This window comes from Lytechinus pictus, chromosome 3, assembly GCF_037042905.1.
Source record: "Lytechinus pictus isolate F3 Inbred chromosome 3, Lp3.0, whole genome shotgun sequence".
Classification (NCBI taxonomy): domain Eukaryota; kingdom Metazoa; phylum Echinodermata; class Echinoidea; order Temnopleuroida; family Toxopneustidae; genus Lytechinus; species Lytechinus pictus.
Window position 1 is genome coordinate 22,306,749 of NC_087247.1, and position 15,752 is coordinate 22,322,500.

The 15,752-nt window shown below is 34.6% G+C and overlaps 1 protein-coding gene across 1 annotated transcript in view; it reads left to right on the forward strand.

Moving 5' to 3' along the window:
* Nucleotides 1–15,752, forward strand: part of LOC129256457 (aminopeptidase N-like) — a 30,190-nt gene that overhangs the window by 1,374 nt on the left and 13,064 nt on the right. The window contains exons 2-7 of the mRNA XM_064096639.1: nucleotides 10,539–10,812; nucleotides 11,107–11,227; nucleotides 12,725–12,879; nucleotides 13,700–13,813; nucleotides 14,984–15,118; nucleotides 15,536–15,667. Coding sequence (XP_063952709.1) covers nucleotides 10,539–10,812; nucleotides 11,107–11,227; nucleotides 12,725–12,879; nucleotides 13,700–13,813; nucleotides 14,984–15,118; nucleotides 15,536–15,667 — 931 coding nt within the window. The remainder of the gene's footprint in view (nucleotides 1–10,538; nucleotides 10,813–11,106; nucleotides 11,228–12,724; nucleotides 12,880–13,699; nucleotides 13,814–14,983; nucleotides 15,119–15,535; nucleotides 15,668–15,752) is intronic.

Below are 15,752 nucleotides of genomic sequence, written 5' to 3' on the forward strand. Positions count from 1 at the left end.
TTCAAATTATGATCTCTATATTTAGGTGTCAATAGGTGCTTTGAAGTCTTATCCTTCAAATGCCATTAAAATAATTTAGTTTTGTTCATGCTTGAGCGAACACGGAATGTTTTTGTCTGGGGTTAAAAAGGAGGCTTGCGCCAAAATGGCATAAAATGATGAATATGATGGTCGGACTTCTTGCTAATCAGCAGACTTCCTCTTAACCTTTTCATTATCTTTGCCATAATTTTCGAATTATGCGGTCAAAATTCATTTCTGAAACTCTTTATTTGCTTGAATATTTCTGTTGTTGTTCCTTTTTAATATGTTCTCTTTAGCTTTGAATATTCCTTCTTTAGGCAAGAACATTTTTTTTAAAACCGAAGTATGGGAGAGCGTGTTTTTTTCAAATCTTTTCATTTTGTGCTACAAAGGTTATGGTGCCTTTGAACAGTGGCATACTGATGGTTGGGGGCTCGGGGTGCTCCCCCCCAAAAAAAATCATGACCAAGAAAAAAAGTGGAAAGGAAAATAACAGAAAACATAGAAATTGAAATATGATATCATTTTCTGAATATTATGTCAAAATCACAAAATTTGATATTTTAATAAAAAAGTGGAAATTTTTGCCCCGATCAGCCATATCTTGCTCCTTCAAAATTGACTCAATACACCATTGCCATTGAAAGACATGAATCCTTTCCTGTTTGTCCTGTCAATCACATAATTAAACTTGGTGAAGGATTCAATAACCTCTTGAAAATAGGATTCATGTCTTTTATAGGTACCATAACATAATTTGTTTCACATAATAAAAGGATTTGAATAATTACAAATTTTCCCAATTAATAATGAAAATCTTCTTATTTGGGTTGACAAAACGTCTTCTTTCTTACTTATGAAGGAAAATTCAAAGGTAAAAGAAGGTTAAATGAAAAACAAAATAATTCAGGTAAATAAATAAATTTGTAAATGAAATTTGACAGCATAATTCGAAAATTATGGCAAAGATAATGTAAAGATTAAGAGGAAGTCTGCTGATTAGCCAAAAGTCTAATCATCAAATTTCTCATTTCTGCCATTTTGGCGCAAGCCTCTTTTTGAACCCCCGACAAAAACGTCCCGTGTTCGCTCAAGCATGAAAAAAAATTATTTTCAAAATGGCATTTCAAAGATAAGATCTCAGAGCATCTATTAACATCAAAATATAGATATAATATTTTGAAATTTTTTTTTTATAGACTTTTCAAAACTGTCCCGTTTTTTTTTATACGCACTGTATATATATAAAAACTCCTCAAAAAAGTTTGGAAATCTGAGTTTGGCCATTAATTTCTCCCAACTCCCAATTTTACATAATGCATTTTTGACATCATTAAAAAGATCATTTAATTCTCTTTAAAATGATACCATGCTTGTTATGTTCATGCCATCACGAAAAGAGCAGGATTCTAAAGTATTGATGAGGTCTGAATTGAAAAACTTGAAAACCGGCAGAAATAGTCATGAAGGGTCAATACAGAACACGATTCTTTTGTGCCAATAGAGATGAAAATTCATTCAAATCAAGCCCATGCTTCTTCATTTTTTATGTTTTGCTGTGGTTTATGTAGTGATGGTTCTGTGAGATAACATGGTTTGAGTCGTGGTTTAAAATACACATGCATGTTTGTTTGTTTCTTATGTTTGCGCAGAGGTGTGTTTGATTGCATGTTAATGTTGATGTTAAGGTGCATGAAAACAAAAGAAACCGCTGAGAAACTCACTCATCACCAAGGAAAAAAGAATAGTGACTTTCAAAATTGTGTCATTTTGCAAGTTTTGAATTTTGTCATGTAGGGTATAATTTTAAAGAGAATGAAATGCTCTATTCAGTAATATTAATTACACTTTGATATTTACTAAAACCGAGGAGGGATTATCGATCAAAGTCAGATTTCCAAACTTTTTTGAGGAGTATATTATTTCACAACATATTTGAATAAAGAGATGTCAAAGCTGTTGTACATGTAATTGATCATACTTATTATATACATGTAGATATATTATAATCCTTTTTCCATCATATATCTTTCTTTCTCTCTTCTACTATCTCGTCATATGATGTGATTGATTCCTTGTAGCAATCTTGTTCCGAACAATGATGATGATGATGAAGATGATGATAATAATAACAGTAATAATAATAATAATGGTGTTATTTTATATTTTATAGTTATGTGCTGCATAATTGACTTTTTTTCATTTTACAAAGTGCATAATAATAAGTAGATAAAGTGCAAACATACTACAATGATAGGCTAAGTGTAGGCTAGCAAATTGATAGTATATAGACCAAATCGCTTTATCCATGATGTTGTGCTCACCACAAGAGAATAAAACCACAAAATGAGAAGTAAACATGATGCCCTGAGCCTTGATTACAGTGGATCATAGTAAATGAAACACAGTTCAATGAATCAATCAATTAATTTGTTTGATATTTTTTTATTCATTTGTTAATTTATTTGTTTATTTATTCATTTATTTTATTTTCCACTCATGAGTGGAACACCCTTATAATCTTAGAGCCATTCTTCTAAGGAATCCAACCAATAACAAAAATACATTTACAAACAACTGTTAAAACACTTATCAATATCGTAAACAAAATTATATTATAAAAATTTCAAAAAAGGTGCAGAGCAGAGGGTATAATTTCATCAAACTATAATAAGAAAATAATCAAACAAAAGCATAGAATGGTGGTATTCTCTAGAAAGCGTTAAATTACTTAAATATATTTTACAGACTGGACGAAAGCGTCAGTGAGTTTCAGAGTTCTGAGCCACGATAGATACGGGATTGTTTATCCTAATTTATTTAGGTTAAAAATAGTTTTAGTTTATGTGATCCATATCTCGTATTATCTTGATTGATGGAAAGGGAAAGATAGTTTGGGCATAGTGTATGTAATGATCTATACATGGCACACAGTAAGAGTTTCGTTAAACGTACATACAGACAATTTTGTTTCAGTAGTTTGTTCAAATCGTTTTAAGGAAACAAATGGTCCACATTTGCGATTTTTCGCAAAGGCAACGGGGACGCATTATACCATATGGTATATGTAATGAAAATAACCATCAAATCACAATGAACAGCTTACAAAACTCTTTGTTGAAAATCGGTGAACTAGGACAGCTGATAGCCGTAGAATTATAAGCTGACGAAATATTGCAAGTATGTCTTTTGTCCAGAGTCCAGGACGACACTGCTGTTTTGATTCAACGATTTTCGACAAAGGCTGTTTTGTATTGAAGGGCTTTTGACAATAGATCCTCAACGTTCCAGCTTAGTCTGCGTAGTGGTTGTGTCAGCTCCCTATTATGGAGTGCACGATTTTGTAAAATTCTCAGTTTACCAAAATATGCTTTAGAGGTATTCGTCCAAATATAACTGCAGTAGTTAAAGATGCTCTGCCATAGATGTCTTTCAAAAGGTTTCACAATTTTTTTCTTAACGTGTTTAACGTAATTTCCACACTGCAAATTCTTGTCAACAACTAATGCCAAATATAATACAACTTTTTTATTAATTTTTTTTTTTTAGCTTTTACACCATCAATTAAAATGTCAGAGTTTTTATGATCCCGTTGCATTTTTCTTCAAGCGTTGAGCTGATCCAATAAACATGGCGTCATATTTAGTAGAAATTACTTTCAGTAAATAAACTGGATAAAGATATTAAATCATTATTCAAATATACAGCTTCCTGTAAACCTTTTATTGGTGAGAATAAGCAGGTATCGTTTGCACAAAATGTGATTTCACAACAGTTCACACATTTGACGTATCATTGACAAATATACTTAACATTAATGGACCCAATAGTAAGCCCTGTGGGATGCCACATGGAATTTGCAGATTTAAACCGGTATCTTTCACAGCTTTTGTATCATTCTAATGATTTATTAGATCCATAATTGTTGCAATAAAATACAACGATCAACAGTATCAAACGCTTAAAAATCGATCGTAACCAATCAAACGATAATTCAATATTATTTCATGATTTGTTCGATAATTATTTACCTGTATGTTAACATTCTTTTCCATAATTTCTGCGAAAATAGGAATAACTGATATAATTTATGGCGATAATTCTCCAAACATGCATTTTTTATTTCCTTATATAAACTCCTCAAAAAAAGTTTGGAAATCTGACTTTGATCGATATTCCCTCCTCAGCTTTAGTGAATATTAATGTGTGATTGATACTAATGAATACTAGTAGATCATTTAGTTTTCTTTAAAATGATACCCTACATGATATAATTATGGTTCACATAGAGGTGCAGTGACTTGAAATGTGAGGGCAAGGTCAAAATTCAAAAGTTGCAAAATGACACCATTTTGAAAGTCACTGTTCTTTTTTCCCCCGTGGTGATGAGTAATACCTTGGTCACATTTGCTCTACGGCGGCCGTAGAGCAAATGTGACCAAGGTATAAGTTTCTCAGCGGTTTCTTTTGTTTTCATGCACCTTAACATCAACATTAACATGGAATCAAACACATCTCTGCACAAGCAAACACATAACAAACAAACAAACATGCATGAGTATTTCAAACCATGACTCAATCCATGTTATCTCACAGAACCATCACCACATAAACCACAAAACATCAAGAATGAACAGCAGGGACTTGATTTGAATGGATTTTCATCTCTTTTGACACAGACAAAAAAAATCATGTTCTTTATTGACTCTTCATGACTTTCTGCTCGTTTTGCAGCTTTTCAATTCAGACCTCATCCAACACTTTTGAATCCCGCTCTTCTCATGATGGCATGATCATAACAAGCATGGTATCATTTTAAAGATAATTAAATGGTCTTTTGAATGATATCAAATATGCATTTTGTAAAATTTGTAATTAAGAGAAATTAATGGCCAAACTCAGATTTCCAAACTTTTTTTGAGGGGTTTATATATAGTATTATGCCTGATATCATGGATATACGAGCACATTTCCACCGGGAGGGCACAATACCCATACCGAACAATTAATTGGACATATGTTTTAACAAATTTGGCATCGGCTAATTCAATATAGGCCCTAATGTTAAATTCATGAAACATCAGGTATAAAGTAACGAAGAACAGAAGAAAAAAACATATGCGTTACATAATTTCTGAAATATGCGCTTAGTACCCCTGATCTACCGATCTTTGTATGCATATTGGCCTCGAATCATCTCTGAAACTGATATCTTGAACCATGTATTCCTCCCATTTTTCTATGCAAACGATGTGATTGATGCATTTCTTATCATGTAATAAAAAAATAATGATCATCACGTCCATCAATAAATGATATGCTTTGAGCGAAATTTTATGATTAGCTAACAATTTTAACTGTAAAGAAATTGTCGTTTATTGCCAACAAATACTATGGCTCCTATGATATATTAATTCATGTGTGCAATAAAAGGAAAGCAGCGGCGTACCCAGGATTTTCCAAAAGGGGTGCAAATTTTTTGGAGGATATTTCGTCTACGAAAAAAATTTTTAAAAGCAAAAAAAAATTTTATGATTAGCTAACAATTTTAACTGTAAAGAAATTGTCGTTTATTGCCAACAAATACTATGGCTCCTATGATATATTAATTCATGTGTGCAATAAAAGGAAAGCAGCGGCGTACCCAGGATTTTCCAAAAGGGGTGCAAATTTTTTGGAGGATATTTCGTCTACGAAAAAAAATTTTAAAAGCAAAAAAAAAAAAAAAAAAAGGTCTTCAAACCACAAATGAAGGATTTCGTACCAGAAAAGAAAATGACAAGCAAAAAAAAAAAAAAAAAGGTCTTCAACCGCAAATAAAGGAGATTTCGTACCACAAAAAAAATTGACAAGCAAAAAAAAAAAAAGGTCTTCAAGTTCAAAAGAGGGGGCACACGTCTGTTTTTATTGCATTTTTACATTACAAATTATATATTTTGCTTCTCAAAAGGTGGGGCACGTCCCCTGGATCAGTTGTGATTCGTCAGGGGGCAGGGGTACGTCCCCTGCATTAGTTGTGACTCGTCAGGGGGGCAGTCTGCCCCCCTCCTTAGGTACGCTAGTGAAGGAAAGGTGTTTTCAATTTGATAATTAGATTGAATACAATATCAAACGTATGGTATGGCAGTGTATCCTATTGCCGGACACCTTTATTTCAGTGCTTTAAAAATGACAACTAGAGGAAATACAATCAAGAAAAATTCACACTTGCTATTCCAAATATTATGAAAATTATGAATATGATAAAATTATTTTATATTTACCAACCATTTTTTTGCATCGTACTTGCCGCATACCCCTCCACGAAAAACAATTATTTTCGTGCGCGACAAATTACATCATGATTCCGGACGCGCGCCGGACGGGTAAAGATATCCTTGATTATCGATGTAAGAACAAATTTGTGTGATTTTTTTGTTCTTATATCATATCAAGAGTAAATTATAAGTTTTTATTTGCTTTTTTATATCGAATCTGAGCAGATGTTGGTAATAAATTCGTGTTTGATAACTTATTTTATTTTTTCTTATAGCTGCATGTTCCATGGCACTTTCCAATAATAATATGCTCGCGTTCGTATCGTGACGCTCATCAAGTTCTATCGACGCGCTGCCGATCGACGGCTCTACTCACGGTAAACCTCGCGAACGGGTACCTTGAGAACTAGCCGTTGACGATCACCCACAATACACCACACCTCATCATTCGATCGAAGGAGTGGACGAGATTGAAATTCGGCAAATCAGGCCCATATTTCCGTTAGAAAATATATCAATTGTTAATGCAAAACTATGTTATATGATATTTTAAGCATATTCTGTCATTTTAGAGATAAATAAGGTAAAAGTTGGATTTTTTGGCCTTGTTTTTGCAATCTTGTTCTATGTATTGCTCTGTGAAATTGAATTGCGAAAGTCTTGAGGTATGAAATTGTTTTCGAACGCAGTAATATGCGCGTCCGGAATCATAATAGTGTCCGGTAATACAATACGTGACTATATTTGCAAAGTAAACACATATCGTTGTTGAGACGGCCTCGGCACATTTTCATGAAAAAAGGTAATTGTTTGAAATAATTTACAGCAAACTGCAATTCAATTCGTATCTTGAAATCTACGGGATGTTCGGAAGACGGGTGGGGAAAAAGGTCCATTATCCATACGTACAATTTGCCTTATTCCAAATGCCCAGTGTGTATTTACACAGTCCAAGCTAGATAAAGTCACAATCTTCTGAGCACAAAGATGATAATTTCATATTTGCTGCTTCCATAAGTTTGAGGGCAAAGTCCCTTTCCCTTTTGTGTGGTTCGCTGATCGACTTTTATAAAAGAGGTAAACTCTCAGGTCTGTATTTATGATTTCTGATTAGTTTGCTGTATATTTCAATAATACCTTTATGAGGTTATAAAACTTTCGGCTAAATAAGAGGAAAGGTCGAACATGTATTTTATTAAGAGGAAGGGGGAAGCAAATATATGCACACGTAAATGCGTCATTATCTGATTTTCCGCTCGTAACTCTAGCTGAAATACGCAATCATCAACAGATGACGAGATCTCGGATCTCGTCATGTCTACATCTCTTGGGAGAGATGATGAGATGACAAGATCTTAGACCTCGTCATGTCTACACCCTGTGGGAGAGATGATGAGATCCAAGATCTCGGATCCAAGATCTTGTCATCTCATCATCTCTCCCACGGGATGTAGACATGGTGAGATCCAAGATCTTGTCATCTGATCATATCTCCCACGGGATGTAGACATGGTGAGATCCAAGACGTTGCCATCTGATCATCTCTTATAAAAGATGTAGAGATGACGAGATCACAGATCTTGTCGTCTGATCATCTCTTCTCTCCCAATGGAAGTAGACATGACGAGGTCTAAGATCTTGTCAGTTGATCATCTCTCCCACGGGATGTAGACATGACGAGATCCGAGTTCTCGTCATCTCATCCTTTTCCCTAAGAGATGTAGACATGACGAAATTATTATATGAATATCTCGGTGGCACTTTTAAGCTTCCATACTTTCTTTTCTTTTCTTTTTGTTTATTAATGTTCTCTTGCGTTTGTATAGAATTTTCCTTCTGTAAAAGCCAATAAAGTTGTGAGGTGAAAATGCACTTCACATCCGCCACTGTCAATCTTTTTACATAACATTTTCGAAAACATTCAAAATTATTTTAAGCTTCTCGAAGGTGTATGAAAAAAAGTATACATTAATTTAAAATCAAAGTGCCTTCGTTTTGCGCTTCCCACTCATCGAGACAGGAAAAAGAAAACAAAAAGAAAATCTCAAAATTGTCATTATTAGAAAATAATGAGTTGAGCGATGATCACAATTTCAAGTCACACCTTTTTATGTATGGCTCTTTTATGAACGAAGAAGAACTGTTATCATTTCAAAAGACGTAAAACATTCCCTGTCATTCCGGGTAAATGAACAATTCCTGCCATACTTTAATTTGACTTAATTGTCTGAAAGTAAGAAGATGCATATAAACATTGATGTAGGTCCACGCTATACCTGTTATATGATTATTAAGATGATATCAAATTGGACCCATCTTAAGCTCAAATATATAGACAAGAGAGTATAAACCATTTACAATTTCTTCCAAATATTTTTAGATATAATTTTTAAATCATTTGAAATATTTTACATATATGAACTTCTCAGGAAGTTTATTTTCCTTCAATATTCTAGATATTTGCATGACCCTGTCATTACGTCTTTCAAATGTGATCATCAACCCCAAAACCAACAATAAGTTGACAAAGTGAATTTAGAGATTTCACTTAGCTTGAAAGAGCATGTCCTAAGCTTTAAAATGGTTTATACTTGTCGAAATTCATCATCAATAACCCTCACAATTACTTATCGAATGTAGAAGAAATTCAGCGAGAGCTTCAAATATAAGAAAAGAAGGTTTGAATTTCAGGAACACATTCAAGCATGAGATGTGCACACTGCACAATCTCGGTAAAATTTCAAAGCAGTCCCCAAAAATGGTTATCAAAGAAAGTATTGTATCCTGCATTTTATTTAACTTATCAACTTTAAATGATGACAGTTTGAAGAGGGGAAAAAATTAGATAAAACTAATTTTCAAATTTTTGCTTTTTGGAATACCAAATTACTATATTTTAGCCATTTACAGGTGACTTAATGTTGGTTTTGGGGCGGCTGGTCACAAATTTTTTTTTTAGATATTGAGCTTCATATGATTTTTTAATCTCAGTTTTTCAGATATACATGGGGAGCTGATAACCTGCTATGTCCATTTATGCTTTGATATTTTGTACCATAATGAAAGAAAAAAATATATATACAATGCGTATCGAAAAAAGTTTACACTTAGAAAAAGTCCTGTAAAATTATACATTTGTAATATACTGAAGATTTTTCCACATTTTAACATTGTTACAGATCCATTCAAGCAAATGACGATATAACTGTCGACAAATATTTCCGCTTGAGTGAGCACCACTTACTTTTGAAAAGTTAGTAAAAAATTATTTGCGCAGAACTTTGAAATAGTTATGCGAATAAAAGTAGACCTTAATCATGAAGAACACATGGAGTTTAGCTAGTAAAATTGATTTGAAGATATCTTTTACCTTTTTAACTTGTTTCTTTGCCCAAAACACTTCGAAGAGTGCCATTGCGCCCCACCCCACTCCCCCACACACTGAGGCCATCGTGACGATATTTGCTTTACACTGAGCTGTGATTTACATGAAATGGCTTAGACTTGATTTTCATTTTGTTAATCATCGTCAAGCTTGGGAAAAGTGTGGAGAAACAAGTATTAAATGAAAAATTAAATGTAAACCCACTTTACATGATAAAAACTTAGTAAAAAAATGTTGGAGATGTCTGATGTAAGCTTTTGTTTTATGTCATCAGATCCAGCTGGCACAAAAAGGGTAAAGGTTGTGCTTACTAAGTGTTAAAATTTTAAGTTGGGTGGCAAAATGGTTACAAAATGCTTGCATGTATCCGTTTTATTTCAATTGACTCAAAGTGCAAGGGAAATGTATGAGAAATGTTTCGCATGGTAAGTTTGATTTCGCCTTTTCACCTTGACACAGCGTGAAAACGAGCATTTCTGCGCAAACAGATTTCTGTGAGCTTTACAAAAATGGACAGTGCTCACTCAAGTATAACATTCTGTCAAAATGTTTACTTTCATTGGATAGACGAGACCCAAACCCAAGAATATATGTGAAAAAATTACCCACATGTTGTATATTTTTAATTCCCAGGGCTTTTTCAAAGTGTAAACTTTTTTTTTGATACGCACTGTATACTATTAAATTCTCCCTAAGAAGCCAAGGCTCCCAGTTATAAGTTCATTGCCCATAAAGATTAAACATACCCTAGTTTACAATATGAAAATATTAAATATGAAAGAGATAAAATAACTTTCATTACCTATATTTGTTCTAATGAATTTTTGATATTTTTTTTAGTTATATTTAATGTTTAATTTTTACTCATCCAGCTGGGGAGCTACAAGTCAGATGCAGCCAACAAGCGCAAGGAAAGCTTTGCCCTGTTTCGACGAGCCAGCTTTCAGAGCTGTTTTCAACACGACTATAGAACATCGTTCGGACATGGCTGCTCTTTCAAACGGTATCGAAATCCTTCAAGAAGATCTAGGAAATAATTGGAACAGGACCACTTATCTTCCAACCCCTAAAATGCCCACCTATCTTCTCGCCTTTACCGTCGGCTACTTCGGATATACTGAAACAACGACAACGAATGGTGTTCGAGTAAAGCATCTTTCTTTATTCAGCTTCCTCCCTCCCTCCCTCCCTCCCTCTCTCTCTCTCTCTCTCTCCCCCTCTCTCTCTCTCTCTCTCTCTCTATTTAAATAGCAATTATATATTCAACATTGATTTGGTTACATAAGTTAAAACGACATTCAGACAACAGACTGAACATGCAATATCATACTCTTAACCAATAATTTTCTATAGAATATTAAGTTTCTGTTATTGGTTTCTTTATAAATTATCGATTTTTAATCATCTTTGCAATCTCATGATTTTTTTTCTTACGATTAGTTCCGTGCATGGTCTAGACCCGAAGCCGTAAACAGCACCTACTATGCACTCAACACTGGTTCCAAAATCATCACTTATTTCGAAGAGTATTTCAACATCAGTTTCCCTCTTGAAAAACAAGGTTTGTATAATCTACAAACCATTATGTCTTTGAAATGGAAAGTGTATATCCCTGCTGGTATATCCCATGCATCTGACGCAAGTGGTTATAGCAACATATAAATTTAATCTTTGGCAAAAATCCATCAAAGACTAAGGAAAATACCTGTTCCGATATTTTTTAAAATTGTGACGTCACATGCGAACTGCTGCCCCATGTGCCATGAAACTTGAATTGTATCAATATTGTGACAATTTTTTTGTCAAATATATAAAAGTCCAATCTTATTTTTAAGTGGATATTCCAAAATTCCCTTTGATATTTATCTCATTTTCTGCTTTCCTCAGACTGAAATTCAAACGAATAGCCTCGCCTATTTCATGCAAGGATCACGTTTATCTCTTACGTATGTTTCATAAACAGTAGGCCTACTCTTATACTGTCCGGGGGAAAAAAAAAAATCAACTGGCGGACCCCTACATTGTGACTCAAGTAAAAGTTGGTGTGTTAACTATAGTTGGTTACCTGGCAAGGGTCATCAGGCGGGACAAGCACATTTAAACCCTGGGTATTTTTGGCTAGCAACCCCCCCCCAAAAAAAAAAAGAATAAAACGGACTATTGGGCGTCACCACTTTTGGGACTATTTTCCTTCGACAACATTAACAACAACGAAACTTCTGATAAGTAAGCAGGCAAAGAGAAAATGCCATCATCTTTTTCCCTTTTTTATTATTATTTTTTGGGGGAGCTAGATATTTCTGCCCCTTCAAATGATTAAATACTTTACGTTACGGACATTCTACCATCATATCTATGTACATCTCATAATCTGAGAACTTTATTACACCCTAAACCAGAGGGGGGGGGGGGTTCAATGGCATGAACCACAATCCACAGCTCGCTTAATTTTGAAGAGTTTTACGACCTAAACATATACTTTGGGGTTGAAAGACTCATGAACTTTTGTCGTTGGTTCATTGTAAAAGGAAAATATGAAAGAGACTAGGCATTATATTTGATCAGTTGGGATAAAGTCCTCAAAAGGACTGTAAACCAGATCAGTCATGACGACTCAAAACGATTGAAGAAAATTACACGAGATGGCTCGACATACGTTACGCCGAGCAGCTCGACAGTCCGCCATTACTGTTAAAAACACAACAACAATTACCACAATCATTTTTTGCAATATATTTTGTCCATTCCATAATTCTAACAATGAATAAATGAATAAACAACTTCTGCGAATAGATATTTAGTGGTTCGACTATCGTAATGGGGCAATTGATGCCGGCCTATTGAATGTCACGATGAAATAGTCCTGGGCCTCGTCTTACTAAGAGATGCGAAGGATCCAACATCAAACTCAAATTAGTATATTATCCTAAGCTCTTAACTATACACAACTTCAGATCAATCGCAAAATGAGTTTGACTGAATCTATCGCAACTTTTCACAAGACAGGGACCAGTATTTACTGTTACATTATCGGTATTATTTTCAATATGGCTGGCAGATATGATTGCAGTACCGGACTTTTCGGCTGGCGCCATGGAGAATTGGGGTTTGATCATATACAGAGAGACCGCCATGTTATACAACCCAGAGGTAAACTCAGCTGTCAACAAGCAACGTGTCGCCACTGTGGTCTCCCATGAACTTGCTCACCAGGTAATCTTTAAAACCATTCTATCCCTACCTGCAGCCTAACCTCTGTATAACTCTATGAGTATATAAACTAGACGAACATAACTTCATTTTGTACTACCGAACCGTCGGAAGAGCGAACCGTTTTTTGGTTCGTTTTGTTTTGTATATTTTTATTTTCGAACGAATAAACATAACAGTGTAGGCAATTTGCATTTTTCGGGGGAGTGTTTCATCAACATTTTGTCTGACAAGTTGTCAGAATGATCTGACAATTTTACTTGATTTTTATTGGATGAGAGGCATTGATACTATGGTAAATGTCGGATAAAACTAGACCTGTCGGATCATAGCAACCCTTAAACAATTCAAGTAGTATTAATTTTCAAACTCATTAAAAGGAATACAATGAGAACAAAATTATATACAGACCAAGGAAATGCACCAAACCCTCCCCCATCAGCAATACAAATAATAGTAAAATATAATTTGGCATATAATTATGACAATATAACAAATTAATGGAAATGATGCATAAAAGGCATAAAAGTGCTAGGTGAAAAGTGCATGCCTAAGAGAAATTGATCGTTGAAATAAAATTCAATAATAAATATGATATGGATACGGCAAATACCAAAGAATAAATAGAACTGTTGATTTAAACAGGCAAAATTAGACGAACGTTGTAGTGACGAAACTTTGGAGTAAAGAGCATTTACCAGCATGATTCCAAAGTTTTAGTCTTTTATTGGGTTTGATTTTTTGATCAAATGATTTTATCCAAATTTGCAGGCAAAGTGGGTGATGATAATTTTGTATTCTTGTTTTAATTTTTTTTCTTCAGTGGTTCGGTAATCTTGTTACTCCTAAATGGTGGGATGATCTCTGGCTCAATGAAGGATTCGCAAGCTACGTTGAATACCTTGGTGTCGATCATACAGAGCCTGAATGGGGCATGGTTAGTATCAATCCAACGTTGATCGTCATTGTAGCTCACCATGTTTATTATATTCCACTGTACATGGTTAATAAATTTATGCAACTTTTTCACCGTCGTAAATTTTGAAAATGATATTATAGTAAAGTAATAATAAATGATATTTGCGATGATGGGGAAATGGGTGCAACACACAGGCTTTGTCAATGTACATATTTATAACTTGTTTCTCGTATATGAATCATGTAAATAATGAGGCATTATGTGCACGCCCCGGTGTTTGAAAATTAACAGTGTAGGATAAAAAGGCCACGGCAGGAGAATGCCAAATACCAAAATAAACTAGACAGGGGACTTACAACTTGTTTATCCGAGTGGAATAGTCTCACATCCCAAGGAATTGTTCGGGAATTGTTAATGAGAAGATTCCCTGGTTCATTCCAGCCCAACGCCATTTGTCACTAACCAATCTCTAGTTGGTGAAGTGTGTGTGTGTGTGATGAGTGTGTGAGGGTGATGGTGTGTGTGTGTGAAGGTGTGTGTGGGTGGGTGGGGCTTGAATTTGTCCATCCCCTCCCTGTTTCGATTACCTCGTAACAGTCGTTTGAATCTCAATGTAAACTACTAAAATCCCGTATATAATATAGACTGATATCAAGAAAAACAAGATGACCAACAGAATGGGTACCTGGCAGGAATTTATTCCTTCAAATGCCGAGCGCGTAAAAGCTGCTTGAGCTATAGCCAGGGTAATAAATATCCAAGTCCTTTGGAAGCGCATAGAGACTTTATTTATACTGTGTTATGCGCTATACAAGAACTAACTATTATTATTATTATTAAGTTGAGTTTACTCATTATAAAAATCTGATGTCTAGATCGTCCCTGTCAGGCGAGTAAATTTAAGTGTAATTTTGCTCCACATCGAACGAAGTCAAAGTCGACATGCTAACATTGGAACATACAATCTTTATATTTATATTTTATACTGTATCTTATTCATTATTTTAAAGATGTATTTTCGGAATAGGATTGTGAAGAACAGAAATGAATATAAACAGAACAGTCTAAACATAGAAGATTTAATGATTCATGACATGACATATGATACATAATTATTATGTATTATTAAACATATTAATGTCAGAAACCTTGACACACTAGTTTGTTTTTCTTATTTTCAATGAACAGCATGAACAGTTTCTGGTCTTGGACTTACAGCGAGTCTTTAAGCTTGATTCACTGGGAACTTCTCATCCCGTTCGGGTCGATGTGGGTGCTCCGTCGGAAATCAATGAAATATTTGATTCCATTTCTTACAGCAAGGTAAGGCACAGAAGATCGGTGAACATAATTGCATGTAGAGCAATAAGAACATGAAATCCAGGGTTTGAAACTAAGATTTGTTTTCAATCAAAATTACTTGATTAATTCACCTCCATCGATTCTATGGAGAGATATGACCCTTTCTTCATTATAATATTCCTTAAATACGTCTTTTATATAAAAAAAACTATAATTTCTCTCCAAATACAATTAGAGATCAGCTTTCCAAACTATGTCGCATTAACTTCGGAGATGACACGAACGTCACACGTGCTATTCAACCTGTATACCACCGAATTTTCAAATCGTATTTCATATGATTGATTGAAATTAGAGCTGATTGCGCATCTCTCTCTCTCCCCTCTCTCACTTCCCACTCTCTCCCTCTTCACTCTCCATCACTTTCTTTAAATACAGGGTGCTTCCATTATAAGGATGCTGAATGATATCCTGACCGAGGAGGTGTTCAAACAAGGTCTGACAGCTTATCTCAATGAACACGCCTATGGAAATGCAGACTCGGACGATCTTTGGAGAGCCCTAACCAAGGTAAGTGGGGATGCTGCTACTAGCGGCGATTCCTTGTGCTAGTCACACCAACAAATCCGACTCCAAACCGATGGATGATAGTGAT